Source organism: Halichoerus grypus, chromosome 7, assembly GCF_964656455.1.
Source record: "Halichoerus grypus chromosome 7, mHalGry1.hap1.1, whole genome shotgun sequence".
Lineage (NCBI taxonomy): Eukaryota > Metazoa > Chordata > Mammalia > Carnivora > Phocidae > Halichoerus > Halichoerus grypus.
Window position 1 is genome coordinate 109,417,870 of NC_135718.1, and position 23,841 is coordinate 109,441,710.

Here is a 23,841-nt window from a genome sequence, read left to right on the forward strand (position 1 = left end):
AAGGATAATTTCTCAGGGTACAGAATTCTAGGTTGGTGATTTTTTTTTTTTGTTTCACACTTTAAATATTTTCCTGCATTCCCTTCTTGTTTACATGGTTTCCTAGTAGAAGTAGAAAGTAATTCTTACCTTTGTTCCTCTAAATGAAGGTGTTTTTTCCTCTAGCTTCTTTCGAAATTTTTTCTCTTTTATTTTCTTCAGTCTATGATATGCATAGGTGTAGTTTGATTGGCACTTTCCTACTTGGTGTTCTCTGAGTTTCCTGGCTCTGTGGCTTGGCATCTGACATTAATTTCAGGAAAATATTCCCATTATGCATATGTTACATTTTTTGCAGTTGTCTCTCAGTTCTTGGATATTCTGTTTTTTGTTTTTTTTTCCAGTATTTTTTCTCCTTGCTTTTCAATTTTGAGAACTTCTATGACATATCCTAAAGCTCAGAGATTCTTTGCTCAGCCATGTCCAGCCTACTAATAAGCCCATCAAAGGCATTCTTCATTTCTGTTGCAGTGTTTTTTGATCTCTAGCATTTCTTTTTGATTCTTTTTGGAATTTATTTCTCTCTGCTTATATTGTCTGTTTCTGCATATTATCTACTTTTTTTTTTAAATGAGCAACCTTTGCATGTTCATCATAGTTGTTCAAATTAATAATTTGTTACTTCCAACATCTCTATTCTGTCTGAGTCTGGTTCAGATGCTTGTTCTGCCTCTTCAAACTGTGTTTTTTGCCTTTCAGAATGCCTTGTAATTTTTTGTTGAGAGCTGGACATGGTGTGTGGGGTGAAAGGAACCCTGGTAAATTGGACCTTAGCAATGTGGTGGTGAGGTGTGAGGTGAGGAGAAGGGGTGTATAGTCCCATGATTAGGGCTCAGTATTTTAGTGAATCTATGCCCTTCATCTGTAAATGTCACAAGTGTTTTTCAGGCCCCCAATCCCATATCTTAGGTGGGACGGATTGCCTGAGGGCTGGAGTTGAGTAATTGGATGGGTGGAAGGTTAGAGGCAGCTGGAGGTGGGTATTTCCTTTCCCCCAGCTTAGTCCCACTCTGATACAACCCCAATAGTTTTGGCTCTGGCTCTGATGAAATAGTTTCTCTCCAATGCAGGCCTTATTGAAAGGAACAGAATGCTCTGGCATATTTCAGAATGGTTACTTTTCCTCTTTCCCTATCAATCTCTCAAGGGTTCTCAGTGTCTTCGTTTTTTGTTTTTTGTTTTTGTTTTTTTCTTCTGATGGTCACTGTGGGAACCTGGTAGAGCTTCAGGAAGTGAAACACAAAAGCAGGGGTCCCCTTCTCCTGGAGTTTTTAACTCTCAGACTTATCCACATTGAGCACCCAGAATTTGTCAATTACACCTTGAGTTTTCCAATCCTGGTACTGGTTTCCATAGAGGTTTCTGCCTATGAGTTTCTGCTCTGCTAAGTTGTGCTTCTCTGTATGGACTATCTCTCAAATGTTGGGGGCAGCATTTTATCCTTGTCACCTCACTGCTCTAAGAGATCAAAGAAAAGTACTGAGCTTTCTCTTTGTTCAGGATTTGATTTGTTGTTAGGATGAAGTGGCAACTTTGAAGCTCCTTCCAGCTCTCCTCTGTAACAGACTAGAAGTCCTAATCCTGCTATTTAATTGGTGAGTGTGTTCTCACAGTGCCCACCCCTGTTCACCCTGCTCACACTCCCCTGCACTTCCTTAGTCTCCTTTGAGATTTCTAACTCTAACACAAGGACTGTGTTCAGTCTACCTTGGCTCGTCTGAGTACTTAATGCTATGCAACCATGAAAAGTAAAGAAAAAAAATCTATCAGGGACTTGAGTTATTTGACAAAAATAAAGGAGACCAACTTTTTTTTTTTAACAGAACTCAGAAATGGATATTATCTGGTATTTTCTCATTGGTTTATGTGACAAGAATTTTTTTTAATTAAAAAAAATGTTTTAGAGCTTTTGAAACTTCTATCTTATATAGCCAGGAATGGGTGCACAACCAGGATTTACTAAAGGCTAAACTAGAGGCCTTTTGTAAGTAGCATTTCTGTCTTTCAAGGTACAGATATACTCTGTGGCATAACTTTGCTAAAATATCTCCTAAGAATAACCCTGCTGCAGGATGGCAAAACTCTTCTATCCAACATGCCATGAATGAAAAGACATGGGGCAATCTCCACTCCCTCTGAATAAATCACTAAATCAACCAAAGCAGAAGGGAGGGAAATGGGAAGAGGCTCCATGCCTGAGATAGTGGATCAGAGAATTCTTGCATGTCTGAGTGGTGGAACCCTGCTCAACAATAAGAAATGTCTCTCTCAAAAATGTTAGCTCATTGGGGGTGCGCCCGGGTGGTTCTGTCGGTTAAGTGTCTGCCTTTAGCTTAGGTCATGATCCCAGGGTCTGGGATCTAAGCCCCCCACATAGCTGGCTCCCTGCTCAACCAGGAGTCTGCTTCTCCCTCTCCCTCTGTACGTGCCCCCCCCATGCTCTCTCTCTCTCTAATGAATAAATAAAATCTAAAAAAAAAAAGTTAGCTCATTTGGAATTTGGGGTATTAAGAGTCTTTATTTTTTATTTTCTTTTAACTCATATAAATGGCTTATCACTTCAATTAATATTTCATTCCTTTTCAGTATATTCATGAGTTAAATCTAAAATGAGCTCTGCACATGTAGACTTTTGTGAACATTATAACCTCAGACCCAAAATCTACCTAGCAATCCTCACAGCATAATAAAGAAAAAGAAGTTGATAGAAATTAAAGCAGCAGAAGGGGGCAGTAAAACTCAACAGAATGCTCTGGTAGATTTTTAATATGCTTTCTTATTTTTCCTTCATACAGAGAATTTCCCAACACATTTTAGAGACTAATTAAAAAAAAAGACTGTACCATAGATATATATATTTATCTAAAATATACACAGAAACACTAAATGTATATAAAAGTGAGAGCTATGATTTTACATAATCAAAACCTTATTTTTTATGGTGTGATATATCAAGGCACAATAATCCTGGTACTTTTCCACATAAAACAGGTTTAGCCCTTTGGATTTGGTTTGGGACATTTAATATCTCCTCATGACCAGCATCCCCAAATGTACTATCCATTCTATTTCATGGTCTCAGACTTGTCAAAATTATTTAATAAGTCATATCATAATGGTTTTTCCTCAAGCCCATATTTGGACTTCCTTTCTAAACTGTGCCCATCCTTAAAGTGTCATTTTCTCTTTGAACTCTTTTCTGACTGCGTAAGTACATGGAAGCCTCTCCACTCTACCATGTCATTGAAATTACAGGTTTAACCAAGTAGGTTAGCTAAATAGATTTTTTTCATTGAATTTTCACTATGAGAGAGAGTTCAATTTCTTTACATTCCAAGTAGTCTAAATGTGATTATTCTCTACACACTGTTTTGTCCTCACCTTTGAATTCAGTCTGTCTGCGAACAAGAAATGGTACACAGTAAGTATGCAATTAAGACTTGATAACAAGGATATCGATGATGATGACTTCAACATGAATTCAGGATTGCAATGTAGAATTTGAGTGCAGTACCAGAGTCAGAGTATGGAATCTTACATGACACCTAAAAAACTCAAATGCATGGTCCTAAATATCACTTTAAAACTTGAGTAGATACAACTTACTCATTTAACAGAAAATTGAATTATTACAAAAAAATTAGGCTTAGTTAAAATTTCATGTAAGACTTAGCACAATAAATGGGAGTGTCACAAATTGAATGATTAAATATGACTAGAGGAGGAGAAAGGCTTCTTGGATGAGATGGAATTTTAGTCATTTGTGTCTCATGTAAAATCAGATAATGTGTTCCTTAAGCAAAATGGTAAGAAAAAAAAATTTCAAGTGAGTCTTTTTTTTTTTTCTTTAAGACTTCTACAGATTGAGGTATCTGGTGTAGTTTTTCCATTAGAACTAAGAATTTATGGCTTAATTACTTTTTATTCTCCACTTTGATGCTGGTAACTTTCTTTCTTCTTTCTTTCTTTCTTTCTCTTTCTTTCTTTCCTTCTTTCTTTCTTCTCTCTTTCTCTTTCTTTCTTTTTTTTTGAATTTCACCCTCACACCACCGAAAGATACTAAATAAAGGCAAGGGATGATGAAATTCAAAATTGTCAAACTCATCCATGTTTTCCATCCATTCCACTCAATTCCTCATCAAACTATGTTCCAAAATGAAAATAGAAAATTTGCACTATTAAGCCTGGACAATTAAAAAGTAAATGCAATGTTGTAGTTTGATCCATTGCCATATTCATCATCTTGGAAAAGCGGGCAGAAAAGATCTAAAAAAAAAAAAAAAAAACACCGAAACTTTAAAAACCTAGTGTCTTCTTTGAGTATCTCCTGTGAAGGGCTGGTGACCAAAGTGGTAAAAACCGCACAGCAGAGAAAGAAATGCATTAAAGCAGATGTTTTGAACATTTAGCATCCCAGAAAGATCCTGGGCCCTTTCCCTTCCCTTGTTCATCAGAGGAGAGGAAACGTTATAATGGTGGTCGTTCAAGCCTCAGATGGACTATTTACAGGATAACTGGTAAGGAGCTATTGTGGAGAGGAATTCACATTTTACAGATATGTACACCGACGATAGCTATTATAGTTCATTCGGCCAAATAAAAAAAATGTAATGTATGTATGTGCTGCATATACACTAGGTCATGGCTCGTCACTAAAATCATGACATGTTTGAAATACATGACGTGTAAAACAGTCTTTCTTGGCCCAGTCTGTCCAGACTGTGACTCCTCGGCCCCCCAAAGACCTGGGGATGAGACATGCGGACGGCCGCGCAGGGAGATTCCCTGCGCTCTGGGACCTCGGACCGCTCGGATTCCGGGAGAAGCAGCGTAGTATTGTCCCTCCCCGCAGTGGGATCCGCCGAGGCACCGTCTCTCGAAAGCTCCGGGTCAAAGACTAGGAGAAAGGGAATCTGGCACAAATCGCACTCCGGAGCTGAGGAACTGGGGGAGAACCAGGAGATCGCAGCGGGGAGGGGGGCAATTCGCTTTGCACCCCCTTGGGGAATCCGAGGGCAGCTTCCCATGTTTCCGATTTTCTCATTTGCGTGGGTAAAAAATCCTGCCCCCACCCGGGTCTTACGCAATTATTTAAGTAGACAGGGGGAGGGGGAGAGTTGTGGGGGGAGTGGGTAAAAAAAGGCGGAAAGAAACAGTCATGCTGTCACGTGGGCTTAGTTTTCACGCATAAAAGGAAGGTTCTCTCCGTTAGCTTCCAGTTGTCAAACAACTTGTAGCGAGCGTCAGGATTACGCTCGGGGACTTCGCACAGCGCCTGCTCCAGCACCGCAACCCGGAGCCCAAGTACGGCAACGCCTCCGCCCGCCCGCGCTCCTCCCGCCGCCGAGATGCTTGCCCGCGCCCTGCTGCTCTGCGCCGCCCTGGCGCTCTGCCGTGCAGGTGAGTACCTGGCGCCCCGCAGCGGGGACTCCTCCGTTCCGTAATCCCCGCCGAGGTTCCGCTCTGACCTCCCGGATCCTCCCGGTACTTTGAACAGTCCCGGAAAGGAGACGATGTTTGACTGGGTAGAGAGCTTGGACCATTTTGAGTCCAAAAGAACGGGGTGAATACCCCAGCTTTGCCACCAGCTCTGATCATCCTGAGCCAGTTACTTAACCGGTGTGGGTCTCACTTTTCTCATCTGCTAAATAGGAACAGTGTATAATTTGCAGATTGTTATTATGATAAGACAGGATCGATCAATATATGTGAAATGTTTGTGTGTGGTGCCCACTGTTAGGGAATGGGAGTCATTGTTTTAAAATTAGTGCTTTTCTGACCCAGGAAAGCCCAGGTTATTTAAGATAAGCAAAATATTTTAACAATGATCTGTTTTTACACTGAAATTTCCCCTAAATTTGATTAATGTACTAGATACGTCTACTTTATGAAAATGCCACTTCTTTGAGCTCTTTAAAAATGCTAATTCGAACATCTAAAAAGTTACTAAAGAAAAAACTGAGCAACATCACTTCCCTGGTTGAATATTGTTACCGACTTCGGGTATTTTATTCATTATAATCATTCTGTGCCACAGGTTAAAGAAATTGTTTTCCCATGACTACCTGTATATTTCTTGAATTTATTTACGTAAACTTGACCCATACTATGTGAAGCAATTTAAATCAAGATTAAGGAAGTAAAGAATGACTTACTTACTGTCTATTTTTATTGTAGCAAATCCTTGCTGTTCCAACCCATGTCAAAACCAAGGTGTATGTATGAGCATAGGATTTGACCAGTATAGGTGTGACTGCACTCGAACAGGATTCTATGGCGAAAACTGTTCAACACGTAAGTTTGCCCTTGGGTGCCCTTATTTGGACTGGGGATACGTGTAGTATCACTTTACACTCTAGTGTCTTAGAATGGATCCTGTTAATCTTTCCCTCTTTTTTTTTTTCTCTTTGCAGCTGAATTTCTGACAAGAATAAAATTACTCCTGAAACCCACTCCAAATACAGTGCACTACATACTTACCCACTTCAAGGGAGTCTGGAACATTGTCAATAACATTCCCTTCCTGCGAAATGTAATTATGAAATACGTGTTGACATGTAAGTACAAGTCTCTTTCAAGGTTTTCAGTTTCCTCAAAGAAAAATGTTCTTTATAAAACTTGAGATTATTAAACCTAATCCCGAAATCTCTTTTCAACCTTGTCAAAATGACTTACTTTAAACAGATCTTTTTAGTTTGCCTTCTGTCTTAATGGCCCAAAATACATCTCAGTCCCGTTAAGTTTGTAAAGTTCTGTCTCACAGTCAGAATTCTACTTAAATCCTGTACACCTCTTCTAAATTCACTGCTCTTGCCAATCTGTGAAGGAAGTGTGGTCCAGTTTACTGAATGTCCATGGACCACAGAATTGCACCCAGTAAAATAATCTGGTTAATCTGGATTTGGGTCAGCAAGAAAATAACTTTGTTACTAAAGCAAGTGTCTTGCCCAGACATTCCTTCATAGGCCTCTTAAGCGGTAGGTGGATGATTATTTGAAAAATCAAGATGGCTAGATCATGTTTTATGTAAAAGTATATATACTTTATTAAAGATGCATTTTAGTGAATCATTCTGATTTTTTTTAGTAGAAGTGGCAGACTTTGAAGTGTAACTGTTTTACAATAGGTTATCTTTGTTGGTATTAAATTCAGTCTTTCGTGGCACTTTGCACATTTTACAATAAAAAGGAACATTGATGTGGACACAAATAAAACAAAGTTTTTTTTTTTCTTTTAATTTCAGCTAGGTCACATTTGATTGAGAGTCCACCAACTTACAATGTGGACTATGGCTATAAAAGCTGGGAAGCCTTTTCTAATCTCTCCTACTATACCAGAGCTCTTCCCCCTGTGGCTGATGACTGTCCAACACCCATGGGTGTGAAAGGTGAGTGTCGGGAGGCAGAGCGGTATTCACTGCAGTAGGGATTGGATTGCTACCTAGAAAATTCAGCCCTGAACTATCATTTATTTGTTAATAAAAGCATATTGTTGGCTTTCTTAAGGATTATCTGTGGAGATTTTTTTTTGAAAGTGAATCTTTGTAAACTATTCCATGAAAGTGAATGGACATTTTGGTATAATGTCTTCACTTTCAAATTCTTTCATTAAAACCAAATTAATACTAGTTAAACAAAATAGGTAAAGTTATTCAGTAAGAAGGTGTTTCCCCATTTCTTAGAACTTCCATTTATATTATAATCCTGTTCACACTTGTATTTCTCCTGTAAGTGAAGAAGGCCCCATAGGAAATAGCTGCTTCCTTGAATTTGTAAATGAATTCTTATCTTAAGCTTTCTCATTTTTCAGGCAAGAAAGAGCTTCCCGATTCAAAAGAGATTGTGGAAAAATTTCTTCTAAGAAGAAAGTTCATTCCTGATCCCCAGGGCACAAATATGATGTTTGCATTCTTTGCCCAGCACTTCACCCATCAATTTTTCAAGACAGATCATAAGCGAGGGCCAGCTTTCACCAAAGGACTGGGCCATGGGGTAAGACAGAGTTAAACTGAAATTATAGCAAAAATTATAACTGAGTGCTCTGTGTGTGTGTGTGTGTGTGTGTGTATTTGCTATACCAGATTCACCCTCTTTTTAAAAAATGCTCTGTCTCTATAAAAACCTTAATGGAATTTCCATTTTTGATTCATTGGTTTAGTAAAAATACACATGCGTATACATATAGACATAATATTTGTAATTCGGCTCTTACATTTTAGTTTAAAATACTAGCACTGCAAAAAGTGGTGTCTTCAAAAACATTTGTACCCTGATTATACTACTTGAAATATTATGAGATTTTTGCAGCATTATTATCCCTTGGAGTTCAATGACAGTTTCAGTTTGCCAGTAAGAATTTTATATTAATAATATATTTTCTGATGCTTGTTAAAAGAAATACAGTTATAGTGAAGCATATTAGATACTTACAACTCCATATGAGATACTAAATACCTTTTCATTAAATATATACTATACTTCACTATGAGATACTAAATACACAAGAGACATAGGTTTGTAGTGTCAGTGGATAATAAATTTAGTATTTTGTGGCTGTGAGAAACATGTTTATTTAATGATAAATTATAGACACTTCAACAGCAACAAATTAAAATTTTCCCATAATATTCTAGGTGGACTTAAGCCATATTTATGGGGAAACTTTGGATAGACAACATAAACTGCGCCTTTTCAAGGATGGAAAAATGAAATACCAGGTTTGTTCTATTTGAATATTAAGAATTAGTTATGACTCACGACTTACCCATTTTAAAAACTTATACTGATTAAAATTTAACGTTTTTATTACTGTTGTTTTTCAGGTAATTGATGGAGAGGTGTATCCTCCCACAGTCAAAGATACTCAGGTGGAGATGATCTACCCACCCCATATTCCTGAACACCTACGGTTTGCTGTGGGCCAGGAAGTCTTCGGGCTGGTGCCTGGTCTGATGATGTATGCCACAATTTGGCTACGGGAACACAACAGAGTCTGTGATGTGCTTAAACAGGAGCATCCAGAGTGGGATGATGAGCGGCTGTTCCAGACGAGCAGGCTCATACTGATAGGTAAGCAAGAAGAGAAGATAATTTAAATAAAACCCTCTTCTGCTGCAGAGAAAACTAACTTGATATCTTTGATATGTTTTAAGTAATTCTGGGAGAACGTGGTGAATGTAAAATCACATGCTCCATATTAATTCAGTTCAATCCTTCAGCATGATTGGAAATACAAATACCTTCTGTTTTGATGGTACAAAGGACAAAAATAGAAGTGAAGGAAGAGCGGATTCACAGCATCTCAGTTGCGTGAAAGTTGGTAATCAGAGAATTAATGCTCTAAATTTCTTTTTATTTTGTGTAAATAGGAGAAACCATTAAGATTGTGATTGAAGACTACGTACAGCACTTGAGCGGCTATTACTTCAAGCTGAAATTTGATCCAGAGCTGCTTTTCAACCAACAGTTCCAGTACCAAAACCGTATTGCTGCTGAGTTTAACACACTCTACCACTGGCATCCCCTTCTGCCGGACACCTTGCAAATAGATGACCAGGAGTACAATTTCCAGCAGTTTATCTACAACAACTCTATATTGCTGGAACATGGGCTTACCCAGTTTGTGGAATCATTCAGCAGGCAGATTGCCGGCAGGGTAAGCCTTGTTACTGGAAAACAAAACAAAGGACTACTCAGTCACTAGAATTTCCGCCATTGAAATGATTGTTCTCAGACTTACCGATAAGGAGTAATATTTCTAACTTGGATAGTTTAGGTCTCAGCTGGGAACATCAGTCTTCACTACTCTGTACCCAGGGAGTGAGTGCTTTCTTTTAAAATAGAAATCATCATTAAGATGCCTAAAAATCTTGTTCTACCGTTTATTTGCCGCAGGTTGCTGGTGGTAGGAATGTTCCAGCTGCAGTACAACAAGTAGCAAAGGCCTCAATCGACCAGAGCAGACAGATGAAATACCAGTCTCTTAATGAGTATCGCAAACGCTTTCGGCTGAAGCCCTATGCCTCATTTGAAGAACTTACAGGTGAGAGAAACTTCTTTGAAGCATCAGGGGTCAGATGGAAACAACAAAGAAGTTGAAAGGGAACTGAGCAAAGGGTTAAAACTTTTTTTTTTTCCTGTAAAGTTTTTTACATTGGTTGTATGTCTTTGTCACGTTCACAGGAGAGAAGGAAATGGCTGCGGGGTTAGAGGCCCTTTATGGTGATATTGATGCCATGGAACTGTATCCCGCCCTCCTGCTAGAAAAGCCTCGTCCAGATGCCATCTTTGGTGAGACCATGGTAGAAATGGGAGCGCCATTCTCCTTGAAAGGACTTATGGGTAATCCCATCTGTTCACCAGACTACTGGAAGCCTAGCACTTTTGGTGGAGAAGTAGGCTTTGAAATCATCAACACTGCCTCAATTCAGTCTCTCATCTGCAATAACGTGAAGGGCTGTCCTTTTACTGCGTTCAGTGTTCAAGACCCACAGCTCACCAAAACAGTCACCATTAATGCAAGCTCTTCACACTCCGGACTAGATGATATCAATCCCACAGTCCTACTAAAAGAACGGTCCACTGAACTGTAGAAGCCTGTTAATCATACTTATTTATATGGACGATTTCTTTTAACTTAATTATTTAATATTTATGTTAAACTCCTTATGTTACTTAACATCTTCTGTTAAGAAGAGAGGGGTCATACTTGGTGAAGATTTTCATGTCACTACTTTAAAGATGTCTTCAGGCTAAAGGGGAAAACAGTTTTCATTCTGTTTTGTAAATGAGTTCGACATCCTTTTACTTGAATTATATTATTTATATATAATAAGAAAAAAGCGATGATGTTTGGACATTTAAATGTTGTTCCAAGATGGCAAAATGCTGCAAGTTTTTTTCCCACACTATCGGGATTTTCTAGTGTATCTTCCATGATACGTTAGAAGCAACTACCTGCACACTGTTCCTTTTCTTCCGTTAGCCACTGCGCTGGGAGAAACTCTCTTCTGATTAGTTTACTTCTTTGTTTTCTTGGTTTTTAAGATCTGAGTTCATCTTTCTTCGGACTCTCTGTACTTATCTGAACTTTTGCAAGTTTTCAGGAAAACCTCAACTCAGGACTACTAGTAATTTAGCTCCTCTTAAGAGGAATGAAAGGAAAAAAAAAAAGAAAACAGCCCTTAAAGGCCTCTACACAAAGGCATTTTACGTGAAAGGCAGAGAATTTATCATTTTAAACTGTGTGTAACAGAAGAAGCCTGCAATAAGACTAATGCCTTACAAAGAACTGTAGGGGGTTGTTGTAGAAGAAAGCTGTATTTCTATTCTAATGAATGTTCTTTCCCATTTAAAAGCAAAACCAAACAAATCCTGAATAGTTCCCGGGAAGATAATGTTTCTTTTCCACATCTCATTGTCAGCTGACATTTGCTGGTACTGTATACTACTTAATTTATTGAGGATTATTATTTATGTTTTGTTAGGACATTATTATAAATTAGGTTTAAGCTGCAATGATTTTTTTTTTTTTGCATTATGTGAGAATCAGTATATCTTCTTTGAGATAACTGAATTAATATGTAAACTATAAGAAATTATTAGATTAAGATTCATGAATAAATTTTCAGGAACCCAACTCTGGTATATTGAAATATGGAAAGTTGGAATTGAAATACAGAAGATTTACCTATATACCAGCTCACAGAGAAACATTGTGTCTCATTAGCCTAGATGTACCATAAGACTGACCTTTTATACATTTTTAAAGGACCTATGGATCCTTCATTAATTCATTCAGCCTGAGAGACAAGTGCAGAGCACTGTAGGTTTTAATATTTTTTGGGTTTTAATATTTTTTAAATCAAGCACTGATTACAGATAACATCAGTATTTGTAAGTAATTGAAAAAGCAGTGTCTTAGGTAGAGAAAGAATGAAATTTCATTAAAGGAAATAACTCAGGGGAATTTTTAAGATTTTATGCTTCTAAAAACTTTATAGTTAAGAAAGAAATAGTCAATATTAGAAGGGCTTATATAAAAAACTTTAACTTCACTGATTAAAAAACTTGTATTAACATAACCTGCTGACTGAACCTGGGAATTCGGAATATAATATGAATGTTTTGGTGCCTCAGACAAATGTGTATTTAAATTAACTTATGTAAAATGTAAGTGTTGAAACAAATGCCTGTTTATTTTTATACTATTTAAGAATGGAATAATCTCTTCTAAAATAAATTTTGGCTGTTTCCAGATATCTTGTCATATGACTTATGATTTCTCTAAAACACTGTATATGTACCATTGTCTTTATTCTATCTATTCTGGACTAGACTAGCTATTAAATGGTTCTTCCCTCAGTCATAGAGAGGCTTACTAGAGGAAGAGGTAGAGGAGATAGCAACAAACTTGTTTTCATTGCCTAATCTGGAAGAAGGAAAAAACCAAGCACACAGAAGGCAAAGAATAAGATAAAATGGCTAAGGCGGTACAAAATTGTAAGTTCAAAAGAGTTGGGCAAACCATCGATACCTGGCTCATGGGCTTCCATTGTACTCCTAATCTTGATATTTCAGTAATAGCACTATCCACACGGACCACCTATTTAACATCCTGCCTGGCTTTTCTCTTCCTTGGCCTTCATTCCTGTGATGGCTTCTTCCATATTCCTAAGACTATACATACCTTGATCTTATCATCAATTGCTATACCATTACCAAAATCTTGATTTCAAGCATCTTCTTGACTCACCTAACTCACCTCTCTTAGTACTCATACTTTAACATGTAAACTCTAGTTTTACTGAGCCTACTGATCCATTGACCTCTTTACTATTCATTATCCCATTTATCTCATTTCCTTACAATCACACCTTCATTCCCTGTCTACTCTCCCTCCATCACACAACTTCCTTTCAGCCATCCTCCTAATTTGACTTCTTAGTAGCATTCAGCACAAATGTCAATAGTTCCTTTACTGAAAGGTTGTATTTTGTTCTTGGTTTCTTGGTTTGATACTCTCCTCGTCTTTCTCTGCCTTCATGTAGTGCTGTTTCTCAGATTTTTAAAAAAATCTCTTCATCCTCCATTGTATCTATAAATTGAAGTGTCTTCATTCCCCTCTTTATCTGCCCTCCCTTCCAGGTTAATCCAAGCTCATAAATTGAAACATTATCACTCCCAAACTTATTTCTCCAGAACAATCTCAACTGACAACTTACCCACTCAAATACATAAATTTAATGGCTTATTTTACAATCTTTGCCCACTTTGCACCTTAAACCCAAAATAATAATCATCCAAAGTTAAGGACGCCACCATCTCCTTGTTCTCAAGCAGAATCCCCTGTTTTCTTCACGCCCATAGCCAATCACGCAGCAATCTTGTTGACTATAACCTGCAAACAAATTCTGCACCTGTCACCTTTTCTCTAACTCCAATACTACCAACCTAGTTGATGTAATTATCTCTCAATTGGCTTTCCTTCTTGCCTCATTCCAAACCATTCTCCTTATGATGAGAGGGGTCATTTTCAACCATACATCAGATAATGTTCCTCTCCTGTTTGAATGGCTTCCTATTGGCTTCCTATTGCACAATGGACAAACCTAAACTCCTTATCCTGTCCCAAGTGTCTCAGTGATCAGTCCTCTGCCTAACTATCTAATCTCATTTACCATAATTTCCTACCCTTGTTCACTGTGCTCCAGCCACATCTGCTTTCTTCTGATTTGCTTACCAGCAGGGGTTCTCAAGCTGTTGCCCCTGTTTCGAATGTTCCTTCTTTGTATTTCCACAAGGCTAGATCCTTCTCAACATCCAAATCTTCGCTCAAATTTCTCCTTTCAGAAAGGCCTTCTCCAGCCACCTAAAAGCCAACTACTAAAGCTCTTTCATCTTCTTTATGGCATTTATTTCTGTTATTATCTTGATTTGTATGTTTATTTATTATCTGTGTCCTCTCAGAATTTCATGTATATGAAAGCAAGGACCTTGTTTGCATTATTCACTGGTCTCAGAACAATGTCTGGTACTTAAAAGGCAAAGTAGTTTGTATTACAAAATACTCAATAAGTGAATAAGAATAAGCTTCATGAAAGAAGTAGAATATGTGGCGATACTTGAAGAAAGAGTAAGATCTTAGAAGACAGAGATATCCACTCCAGAAAAATAGTTCGCAGTTTCTTTTAAACTAAAAATTCCCTTACCATGTATATTAGTTTTCTATTGATGTTATGACAAATTACCACAAACTCACTGGCTTCAAACAACACAAGTTTATTATTTACAGTCCTGGAAGTTCAGAAGTAAGATATAGATCTTATGAGTTAAAATCAAGGTGTCAGCAGGGCTGTGTTTCTTCTGGAAGCTCTAGGGGAGAATCTGTCTCTTGCCTTTTCTAGCTCCTAGAGGCTACCTGCATTACTTGGCTCATGGTCCCTTTCTCTACCTTCAAAGCCAGCAGGGTAGCATTTTCTAATATCTCTGACTCTGATCCTCTTGCCTCCCTCCCATAAGGACCCTTTTTTATTACTTTGGGTCCATGAAGATAATCCAGGAATATCTCCTTTCCTCAAGATCCATAATTTTTTTTCACATATACAAAGTCCCTTGTGCCACGTAAGGCAACACACTCACAGGTTTTGGAGCTTAGGGCATGGAAATCTTTGGAGGACCATTATTTTACCTACCACATGATACAATCTACAATTGTACTCTTGGGCATTTATCCCAGAAAAATAATCTATATTCATGTAAAAATCTGTATATGAAGCTTCATAGCAACTTTATTCATAATAGCACAAAACTGGAAATAACTCAAATATCCTTCAAAAGGTTAATGGTTAAACAAACTGTGGTATATCCATACCGTGGAGTACTATGCAGCAAAACAAACACAACTAATCACTAATCATACATGCAACAACTTGGATGGAACTCAAGGGAGTTATGCCGAGTGAAAAAAAAAAGCCAGTCTCTTAAAGTTACCTATTCTATGATTATATATATATATATATATAACTCATTCTTTATTTTTTTAAGATTTTTATTTATTTATTTATTTGACAGAGAGATAGAGAGCACAAGTAGGCAGAGTGGCAGGCAGAGGGAGAGGGATAAGCAGGCTCTCAGCTGAGCAGGGAGCTGGACACGGGGCTCGATCCCAGGACCCTGGGATCATGACCTGAGCCGAAGGCAGCTGCTTAACTGCTTAACCAACTGAGCCACCCAGGTGCCCCATATATAAAGCATTCTTGAAATAATAACAAAACTATAAGGTTGGAGAACAGATCTGTGGTTACCAGATTAGAAATTGTGGGATAGCTATCTATAGCTATAAAGGAGTAGCATGAGGGAGCCTTGTGCTGATTGAATATTTTTATAACTTGGCTGAGGTGGTAGTTACACAAAGCTACAGATGTGACATAATTGCATAGAACTGTGCACACACACTCACACAAATGCATGTATAAATGGTGAAATCTGAATAAGCTCTATGGATTGTACTAAGGTAAATTTCCTGATTTTGACATTGGACTATAATGTAAGATGTCAACATCAGAGGAGGTGGTCTGGAGGTTGTATGGTACCTCCCTCTACATTTCTTTGCAACTTCCTGTGAATTTATAGTTATTTCAAAATAAAAAGTTTTGTTTTGTTTTTAAAAGGAAGAGATGCTATTCTTGGTGGCAAGAATAGGTTTATAGGCCACTTTTGTATCATTTGATTTCCCTGACCCTTATCCAAACTGCCACAATAGACTGTCCTAGAACGGACACCCAACCAAGCAGAGAAAAGAAAATTCTCTTTCCAAAAAATTTAGAATTAGGATGGAGATTCTAGATCAGTCTGACAATTGTATAGTTGACAATGGTGGCAATGCAATCTAATGAATAAACAACAAAAAAAGTCTTTTCAATAAGTGGTCTGAGAACAATTGAATGTCCACATAAAAAGAAGGAAACTCAATTGTACCTCACAACACACACAAATTAATTCAAGATGGTTCATAGATCTATAGGTAAAAACAAAAACTATAAAGCTTCTAGAAAAAAATATAGAATAATATCTTCATGAACTGGGGTAGGCAACAAATTTAAGATCCATCAAGTACTAACCCTAAAAGATAAAAAGATTAATGAAGTTTACTTCATAAAATTAGAAAAGTTGCTCATCAAAAGATGATCCTAGGAAAATGAATAGACACGCCACAGACTCAGAAAATAGTCATAACACACGTCTAACAAGGACTGGAATATAGAACATATAAATAACTCTAAATAGTAAAAATAATAACTTAGGAAGAATAAGCAAAAGACATAAGCAGAAACTTACTGAGGAAGATATATGAATATCCAATAAGTACATGAAAATATGTTCAACATCATTAGTCATCAGAAACATGAAAATTAAAACCACAGTAAGATACTACTAGACAACTATTAGGTTCACTAAAATTTAAAAGATTAACTGTAATGGTTAATTTTATATGTCAACTTGGCTAAGATATGGCACCCATTTGGTCAAACACCAGTCTAGATGTTGCTGTGGAAGAATATTTAGATGTCATTAACATTGAAATCAGCAGACTTTGAGTAAAGCATATCATTCTCTATACTATGGTGAACCTCATGCAATCAGTTGAAAGCCTTAAGAAGCAAAGACTGACATTCCCCGAAAGAGAATTCTCCTTAAGACTGCAGTATAGGAGCTCTACTTGAGTTTCCAGCCTGTTGTCCTGAAGAATTTAGACTTGACATCAACTTCTATCTGAATCTCCAGCCTGCTGGCCTGCCCTGCAGACTTCAGATAACCTAGCCTCCACAATCCCTTAAAATCTCTGTCTCTGTCTCTTATTTGTAAAACTGAACTCCTGAGGTTCCCTCACTTTCCTTCTCAATTTTGCAAATTAGCGAGAGATTGAGAAAGAGAGAAAGAAAGAGAGAGAAATAGAACCAATATGTATTATTGATTCTGGAGAACTGCAACTAATACATCGACAGTACCGCGTGTTTGCAAAGACTGGAATAAGTGAAACATTCTCATAATTGCTGATGGTAGTATAAAACATTATAGTTACTTTGGAAACCATTCTGGCAGTTTTACATAAACACAACTGGACCCTATGATCTAACAATTCCACTTCTAGTTATTTATCCAAGAGAAATGAACAGAAGTATACACAAAAGACTTGCACAGGAATGTCCATAGCCACTTTCTTCATAATACCAAAAAACTGAAAACAAGGCAAAATTTCCATCAACAAGAGAAGGGATAAATAAGTGGTGGTATCTCCACACAATGGAATGCTATTCATCAGTAAAAAGTAATGAACTACTGATACATTCAATAACACGGATGAATCTCAAAAACATGTAGAGGGGAAAAAAAAGGCACAAAAGAATACATACTGTGTGATTCCAGTTATATAAAGTTCTATAAGGAGCTATCTAGAAGGAAAGTAATCAAGAATCATGGTTGAGGGAAGAGGGAGTAGCAAGGATTACTTGGGAAGGTGAATAAATAACAAAGCTTTCTGCAGTATATATGGGTATATCTGTCTTAAAAACTCATTGAACTGTCCACATAACCATGTGCATTTTGATGAATGTAAATTATATCCCAATAAAAAATGAAAATATGCTGGGACTGAATGGATAATTCCCAACAATACTTTTTTGGTCTACATTTATTTCCTACTATCTATTATACTCATCACATTATTGTAAATGCTATTTTTATTTTGCATGACAGTCCCATGGAGAAAATATTGTTACTATCATTTTACTAAGGTGGAAACAGGCTTAGACCCATTCTGTAACTTACCCAAGTACCCACAGAGCTCAAATCTGTTTAATTTCAAAGCTCTTTCAACTACAAGGCACAGCGTGGACAAAATTGATCCTTTATTAATATTTAGTTACATAAATATTTCCCTGCCTGAAAAAAAAGATCATGTTTTCACCTTGCATCCTTCTTTTCTTGAGAAATATTACAATTATGTAACTGTATGACTGTATTAAAGATAATTGAATAAAGAGATGACATGACTTCCTTCAGTCACTGGAAACATCGGTTTTTAAAACTTTGTCTCACAAGAGACTTATCAACCCTCAAACCACTTCCTTTTATTCTGCCTTTAGAGATATGAAAAAATAGCTAACAAGGGAAATCAATGAAATGCAAATCTCATATATTTGAATGCAGCTATTATCATATCTTTCTGTTTTCTTCTTATCAGGAGAAATAATGATTTTCCTTTTCTATCTTTTTTTTTTTAGGTTCCATTATGTAAATGTGACTGCTTTATATCCACTTACCTTCCCTAACACAGCTTAACAAACGAGTTAAAACACATAGGCACACACACAGAATTATGTCCTCAGTATCGGCCTTCTTCCAAAAAGCTTAGCTCCATAACTTAAAGTGGGGTCCTACCTTATTTCTCTATCCCTCCTCCTAAAAACATGTGGATTAATATCTGTACTTTATGTGTCCTGGATGTCCTATACACTAAATATCAATTTGGGATTGGATTTGATGATTTCCAGTTTACGCAGACATTTTTTCTTAATGTGAAATATTAGAACTGTAGTATGTTAGACCTATAGCTAAGATTAGGTGGCATGTACATGGGCCACCTTATTCTTTATAAATGGAAATGTTCCTGGCATATTGTAACCAATTCCTGTATATAGATTTAAGTATGCACATCACTTATATGAAAACAACTTATTTAATAATCACAACAATTAAGTGAGTGAATAAGGAAAATTCAAAGCAAACTGTTACAAAGTTAAAATAATTGCTATAAATTTCATGTGCTACAGTTCATGTACTTTGTTCACAAGAAGGCACATCAAGACCCCAATGAAAGGCAATTTCTGTTTGGTTGTGGCACTTGCTGGTAGCCTGGTAGTTAGGAAGACTAAAAAAAAGAAAAGTAAATACACCCTTCAAAATTAAAATCTAGAGTTATATGTGGCTGTTCCATATTTCACACTATCTGCATGATCACTTTAGTAATCAAGAAACTGTTACCTATCACTTTCAAAATTGACCTTCTGATGTTCCCTCACTTTCCTTCATTCATAGATATGGATAGGTATCTTTGACATGTGTTAGAATTTATTTAATAATTATATTTTAAGAACTTAATATCACAGACTTAGGGAACTCAGAGCTGTTTTATTTCCTATATACCTGAGGTTAAAAAAAAAAAAAAAGTTTTGAAATCACAATTGTCCCCCAACTCATCTCTAATTCCAATGTACTATTAAGGACTCAAACTTTTGTGGAGTTTAGCCACAGTCTGGCTCTGAAGGAGAGGGGAGTCGTTTAAGATAAACAGTAAATGGTTTGGTAAATCATTCTGCTTTTTAAGCCAGACATAAATCACTACTTTCAAGAACCCCCAATAAACACAATTGGCATTCAAAAGTGATCAGATTGCTTTCACTATAATAATTAAATGCCTAAATTAAGTAAAATTTATTTCAGCGTTCTATGTAATTCACTCAGAAAAAGAAATGGTCACACTACCTATGAGCTGAAGCCATGGAAAAAACTTTAGAGAAAAGATCGTTATTTGATAAAATAAAGATCACAGGAAGAGTTATCTTCAGTTTACGTCCCCATTTCTTTCGTAGATATCTCATCACTGAAACCAAACAGAAGATGTTTAAGATTTGAGTTGGTCTTGTGCCTGGGCCTCTAATGCTTTGGCTCCCCCTGCCTCCGTGTCTTTGTGTGAGTGAAATCTGTCCAGAGAGCACTCACTTGCTCTTTCATGTTCCTGATTGTTCCTAATAGGTGAAATAGAAGCATCATTGCGTGACTTTCCCTGGCTATTACTCAATACCTGTGCACAATGACAACATTCACAAAACCCAGGGTGGGATATGTTTTACATTCCCTTGAAGGAGTGTTTTCCACTCACACAGTACTCCGAAAGAAGCAAGGAAGCAAGTCCAAGCGGTAAACAATCTTTCTCTGTAAGCAAAACACAGTTGGAGGTGATGCAAAGGACAAGAATGTTTCTTTCACCCACACCCTGAAACCTACCATTAAAATGTAAATTTTCTGTAACATTATCATGGTATATTTTACTTAGACTTGACTTAACACTATTGAGTAATGTTCTAAACATTGGGTTACCTGAAATGCTGTTTAAGTTGGAAGAAGGCTGCTTCAAAGAGAGAGAAAGAATGAGAGGCTTTGAATGTTAGAAACAGTATAATTGTATTAAAAATCCAACTTTGGGGAATTTAACACCAAATAGATTGATGCAGCAGCTCTCCCTTTTCTCATGTTAATTCTCTTTATTATTTAAAATGTGATATATATAATAAATATTCTTAATAAAGTGAATTTGCATAAATAGGTTAATTTAGAACATGATTTCTATTTTATGTTTAGAAATTTACAGCATCAGTTGAAATACCTAGAGATATGCATGGGAATTATAAAACAATTGTGAATTTCTAGACTAAATTTACTTAACTCAGATCTTACAAGCCAAGAACATGACTTTTCACATTCCTGATGATAATGACATGGTGGTGGACTGGCTAGATGCTTGCATCCAGAGCGTGGGCTTTGGAATTGGGCACATCTGGGCTCGGCCACTTTCTGGGCAGTGTGGTTAATAAAAGCTCCAAGTTCCTTACCTTTAAAAGGTGAAATGGAGACAGTAATGCCTACGGTAACTCACTGCAAATGACTGTTCTTTTTTTTTTCATTTCTCCAGTCATATAATAAATAGTGTTAATGATAATATTGTACTGAGAAAATAAATCAGAGAAAGTGGAAGTAATTTGAGGCTCTAACATTGACTATCTGTGACATGAAGAACTAGAAATCCCTCTGGGTTTCATTTTCTTCAATTACACTATGAGAAGTTTTAGAGAAGGCTACATAACTCATCTCACATCTGACTCCTAAATTAACTTAATATCTACGTGTCCTACGGTAACAATATAGTTCTTTGTTTTTCAGTCAGTTTAATGGGTATAAGAGACTGGGGATAAGAAGCTTTACAGCTCAGAAAGGTTTACCCTGTCATATTATTATAGGAAACATTACTTAGAAGGTTTTTTTTTACCTTGGTAGTTGTGGTAGACAGAATCATGCGCCCCACCTCGGCAAAGTTGTCCAAGTCCTAATTACTGGAATCTGTCCTATATTACATAACAAAGGCTGCAGAGGAACGAAGGTTGCTAATCATCTGACCTTAAAATAAAGATCATCCTGGATTATCCAATGTAATCCCAAGAGTCCTTGTATGTGAAAGAGGGAGGCTGGAGAGTCAGTGCCAAAGTGATGCAATGTGAGAAAGACTCAACCAGCTATTACTGGCCTTGAAGATGGGAGGAACAAGGACACAGGAAGTTGGGAAGCCTGTAGGAGCTAGAAGAGGCAAGAAAATTTATTCTCCCATTGAGCTTCCAGAAAGGAAGGCACACTTTGATTTTAGCCCTACATGACCCATTTAGGACTTCTAAACTACAGGCCTGTAAGATAAGAAATTTGTATCATTAAAACCACCAAACTGGAGGTAATCTTGTTACAGCAGCAATAGGAAACTAACCTAGTAGTTAATGAGGACAAGAGAAGATAGATTGGGAGTAATGGGACCCACCTCCTAGACTGGAAAGTATGCATATACATTACTCAACATAGGTATATATAGATGGTTCCCCACTTATGATGGTTCAACTTAATGATTTTTCAACTTTATGATGGTGCATTCAGTAGATACTTCAAATTTTGAATTTTGATTTTTTCCTGAGCAATGCTCTCTTGTGATGCTGGGCAGCAGCAGAGAGCTGCCGCTCTCAGATGTAACTCCGTTGTAAGTCGAGGAAAATATGTACAACAAATTATGTAGTGCATTTTGAGCGCAGTCTCTTTCTAGTACATGTTAATGTTATGGTCCTTTTTGAACCTTCTTCTGGCATCCCAATAAACTGGCAGGGTATGTGAATCTTGCTTCAAGGCCCTTATTACTTATTTGTCTTAGATCTTGTCTTACACATTTGCTTTAAGTACAGTCTTTAGTACAATCATCACTGAATTTCTTCAGAGATTTTCCCCTTTTTTGGATTTTCTCTGCAAATACTGGCTGTAGAGTTGATTAACTATCTTTCTTAACTGTATGCTCATTCTCCGCTGTATCTCTGTCAGGATCAACTCTAGTCTATTGTGTATGAATTGGAGATTTTTATTTTTTTTTTAAGGTTTTATTTATTTATTTGACAGGGGCAAACACAGGAAGAGAGGGAAACACAACCAGGGGGAGTGGAAGAGGGAGAAGCAAGCTTCCCGTGGAGCAGGGAGCCGGATGCAGGGCCCGATCCCAGGACCCTGGGATCATGACCTGAGCTGAAGGCAGACGCTTAATGACTGAGCCACCCAGGCACCCCTGCACTGGATATTTTTAAAAAGAACATATAATTTCTTTCTTGGAATTAAAATTGAAAATGAAAGCTTCTATGTTTATTGCAGCACTATTTATAATAGCCAAGGTATGGAAGCAACTCAGGTGTCCATCGATAGATGAATGGATGAAGAAGATGTGTACATTTACACAATGGAATATTACTCAGCCATAAAAAAGAGACCTTGCTATTTGTGACAACATGGATGGACCTAGAGGATATTATGCTAAGTGAAATAAGTCTGACAGAGAAAGACAAATATCATGATTTCACTTATATATGGAATCTAAAAACCAAAACAAATGAATAAACAAACCAACAAAAAGCAAAAACAGACCCATAAATACAGAGAACAAACTGATGGTTGCCAGAGAAGAGGATGGGCAAAATGGGTAAAGGGCAGTGAGAGATATAGCCTTCCCGTTATGGGATGAATAAGTCGTGGGATAAAGGGTACAACATAGTGAATGTAATCGATGGCATTGCATGGTGGCAGATGGTAGCTACACTTGTGGGAGCATGGCATAAGGTATGGAGTTGTTGAATCACTATGCTATGTGTCTGAAACTCATGTAACATTATGTGTTCAACTATACTTCAATTTAAAAAAAGATTGAAAATGAAAGCCACCAATTGTCCACTTGCAAAATAAGTGCAACACCACTAAATTTCATCCTTTTCCCAACATAATGTCAGCTCAGAATGAGAAAAAAACTGGTTAGATACTTCATGCCCAATTGCCTGCAGCTTTAATAAGATTCAGAAGGAGGAGGCAAGTCAAATTGGGGATTATCATAACATGGTGAAATTAAAAAAAAAACACACACCAGTTTTTAGAGCCAGAAAAACTTGTGTGTTCAATAAATTTACTTCTCTTCAACTCTTCCTTATTCTGTCTTTCACTAAGCCTTTATTACAGAATTGTAGTATTCATTTTTCTATTCTTAGCATGAAGCTCAGTACTTTGAACATCCCAAATACTTCTTACTACTTTGCTTTTGTTGTTTTTTGTTTTGTTTTGTTTTGGAGTTGATATGCCATATCTAGCATCAAAAGAGACTTGTAAATTGGAAGACAAAGTCACTCAGGTAAGAAAGTTAAAGAGAAAGTTACTGCTTAGTGGACGGACTCTTCTGTTATCATCGACTGTTTTTAAATCTGATAAAAGCTACATATCTAAAACAAAAAATAACAACAACACAAAAATTGTCATAAAACTTCAAATAGTTCTTTAAGCCCCTGAACATGATCCAAGTTAAGAACCTCAGAGCAGTGGATTCTCCCGCCATAAATGGGAATCTGCAACAACCTGGAAAAGACTTAAGAGACATGTCCAAGGAGAGAGGGTAGTAATATCACAG

The 23,841-nt window shown here is 37.1% G+C and overlaps 1 protein-coding gene and 1 long non-coding RNA gene across 2 annotated transcripts in view; one reads left to right on the forward strand and one right to left on the reverse strand.

The window, feature by feature from the left end:
• Nucleotides 1-5,217: 5,217 nt before the first annotated feature.
• PTGS2 (prostaglandin-endoperoxide synthase 2) lies at nt 5,218-12,296 on the forward strand. The gene is made up of 10 exons (XM_036070941.2): nt 5,218-5,439; nt 6,217-6,333; nt 6,453-6,596; nt 7,283-7,426; nt 7,849-8,030; nt 8,672-8,755; nt 8,861-9,107; nt 9,407-9,693; nt 9,933-10,080; nt 10,221-12,296. The coding sequence occupies exons 1-10, from the start codon at nt 5,388-5,390 to the stop codon at nt 10,628-10,630; spliced, it is 1,815 nt and encodes a 604-aa protein (XP_035926834.1). The 5' UTR covers nt 5,218-5,387; the 3' UTR covers nt 10,631-12,296.
• Nucleotides 8,962-23,841, reverse strand: part of LOC144382593 (uncharacterized) — a 78,547-nt gene continuing 63,667 nt past the window's right edge. Inside the window, exons 4-5 of the long non-coding RNA XR_013449856.1 lie at nt 9,654-9,706; nt 8,962-9,100 (exon numbers count right to left, since the gene is read on the reverse strand). This is a non-coding gene — a long non-coding RNA (uncharacterized LOC144382593). The remainder of the gene's footprint in view (nt 9,101-9,653; nt 9,707-23,841) is intronic.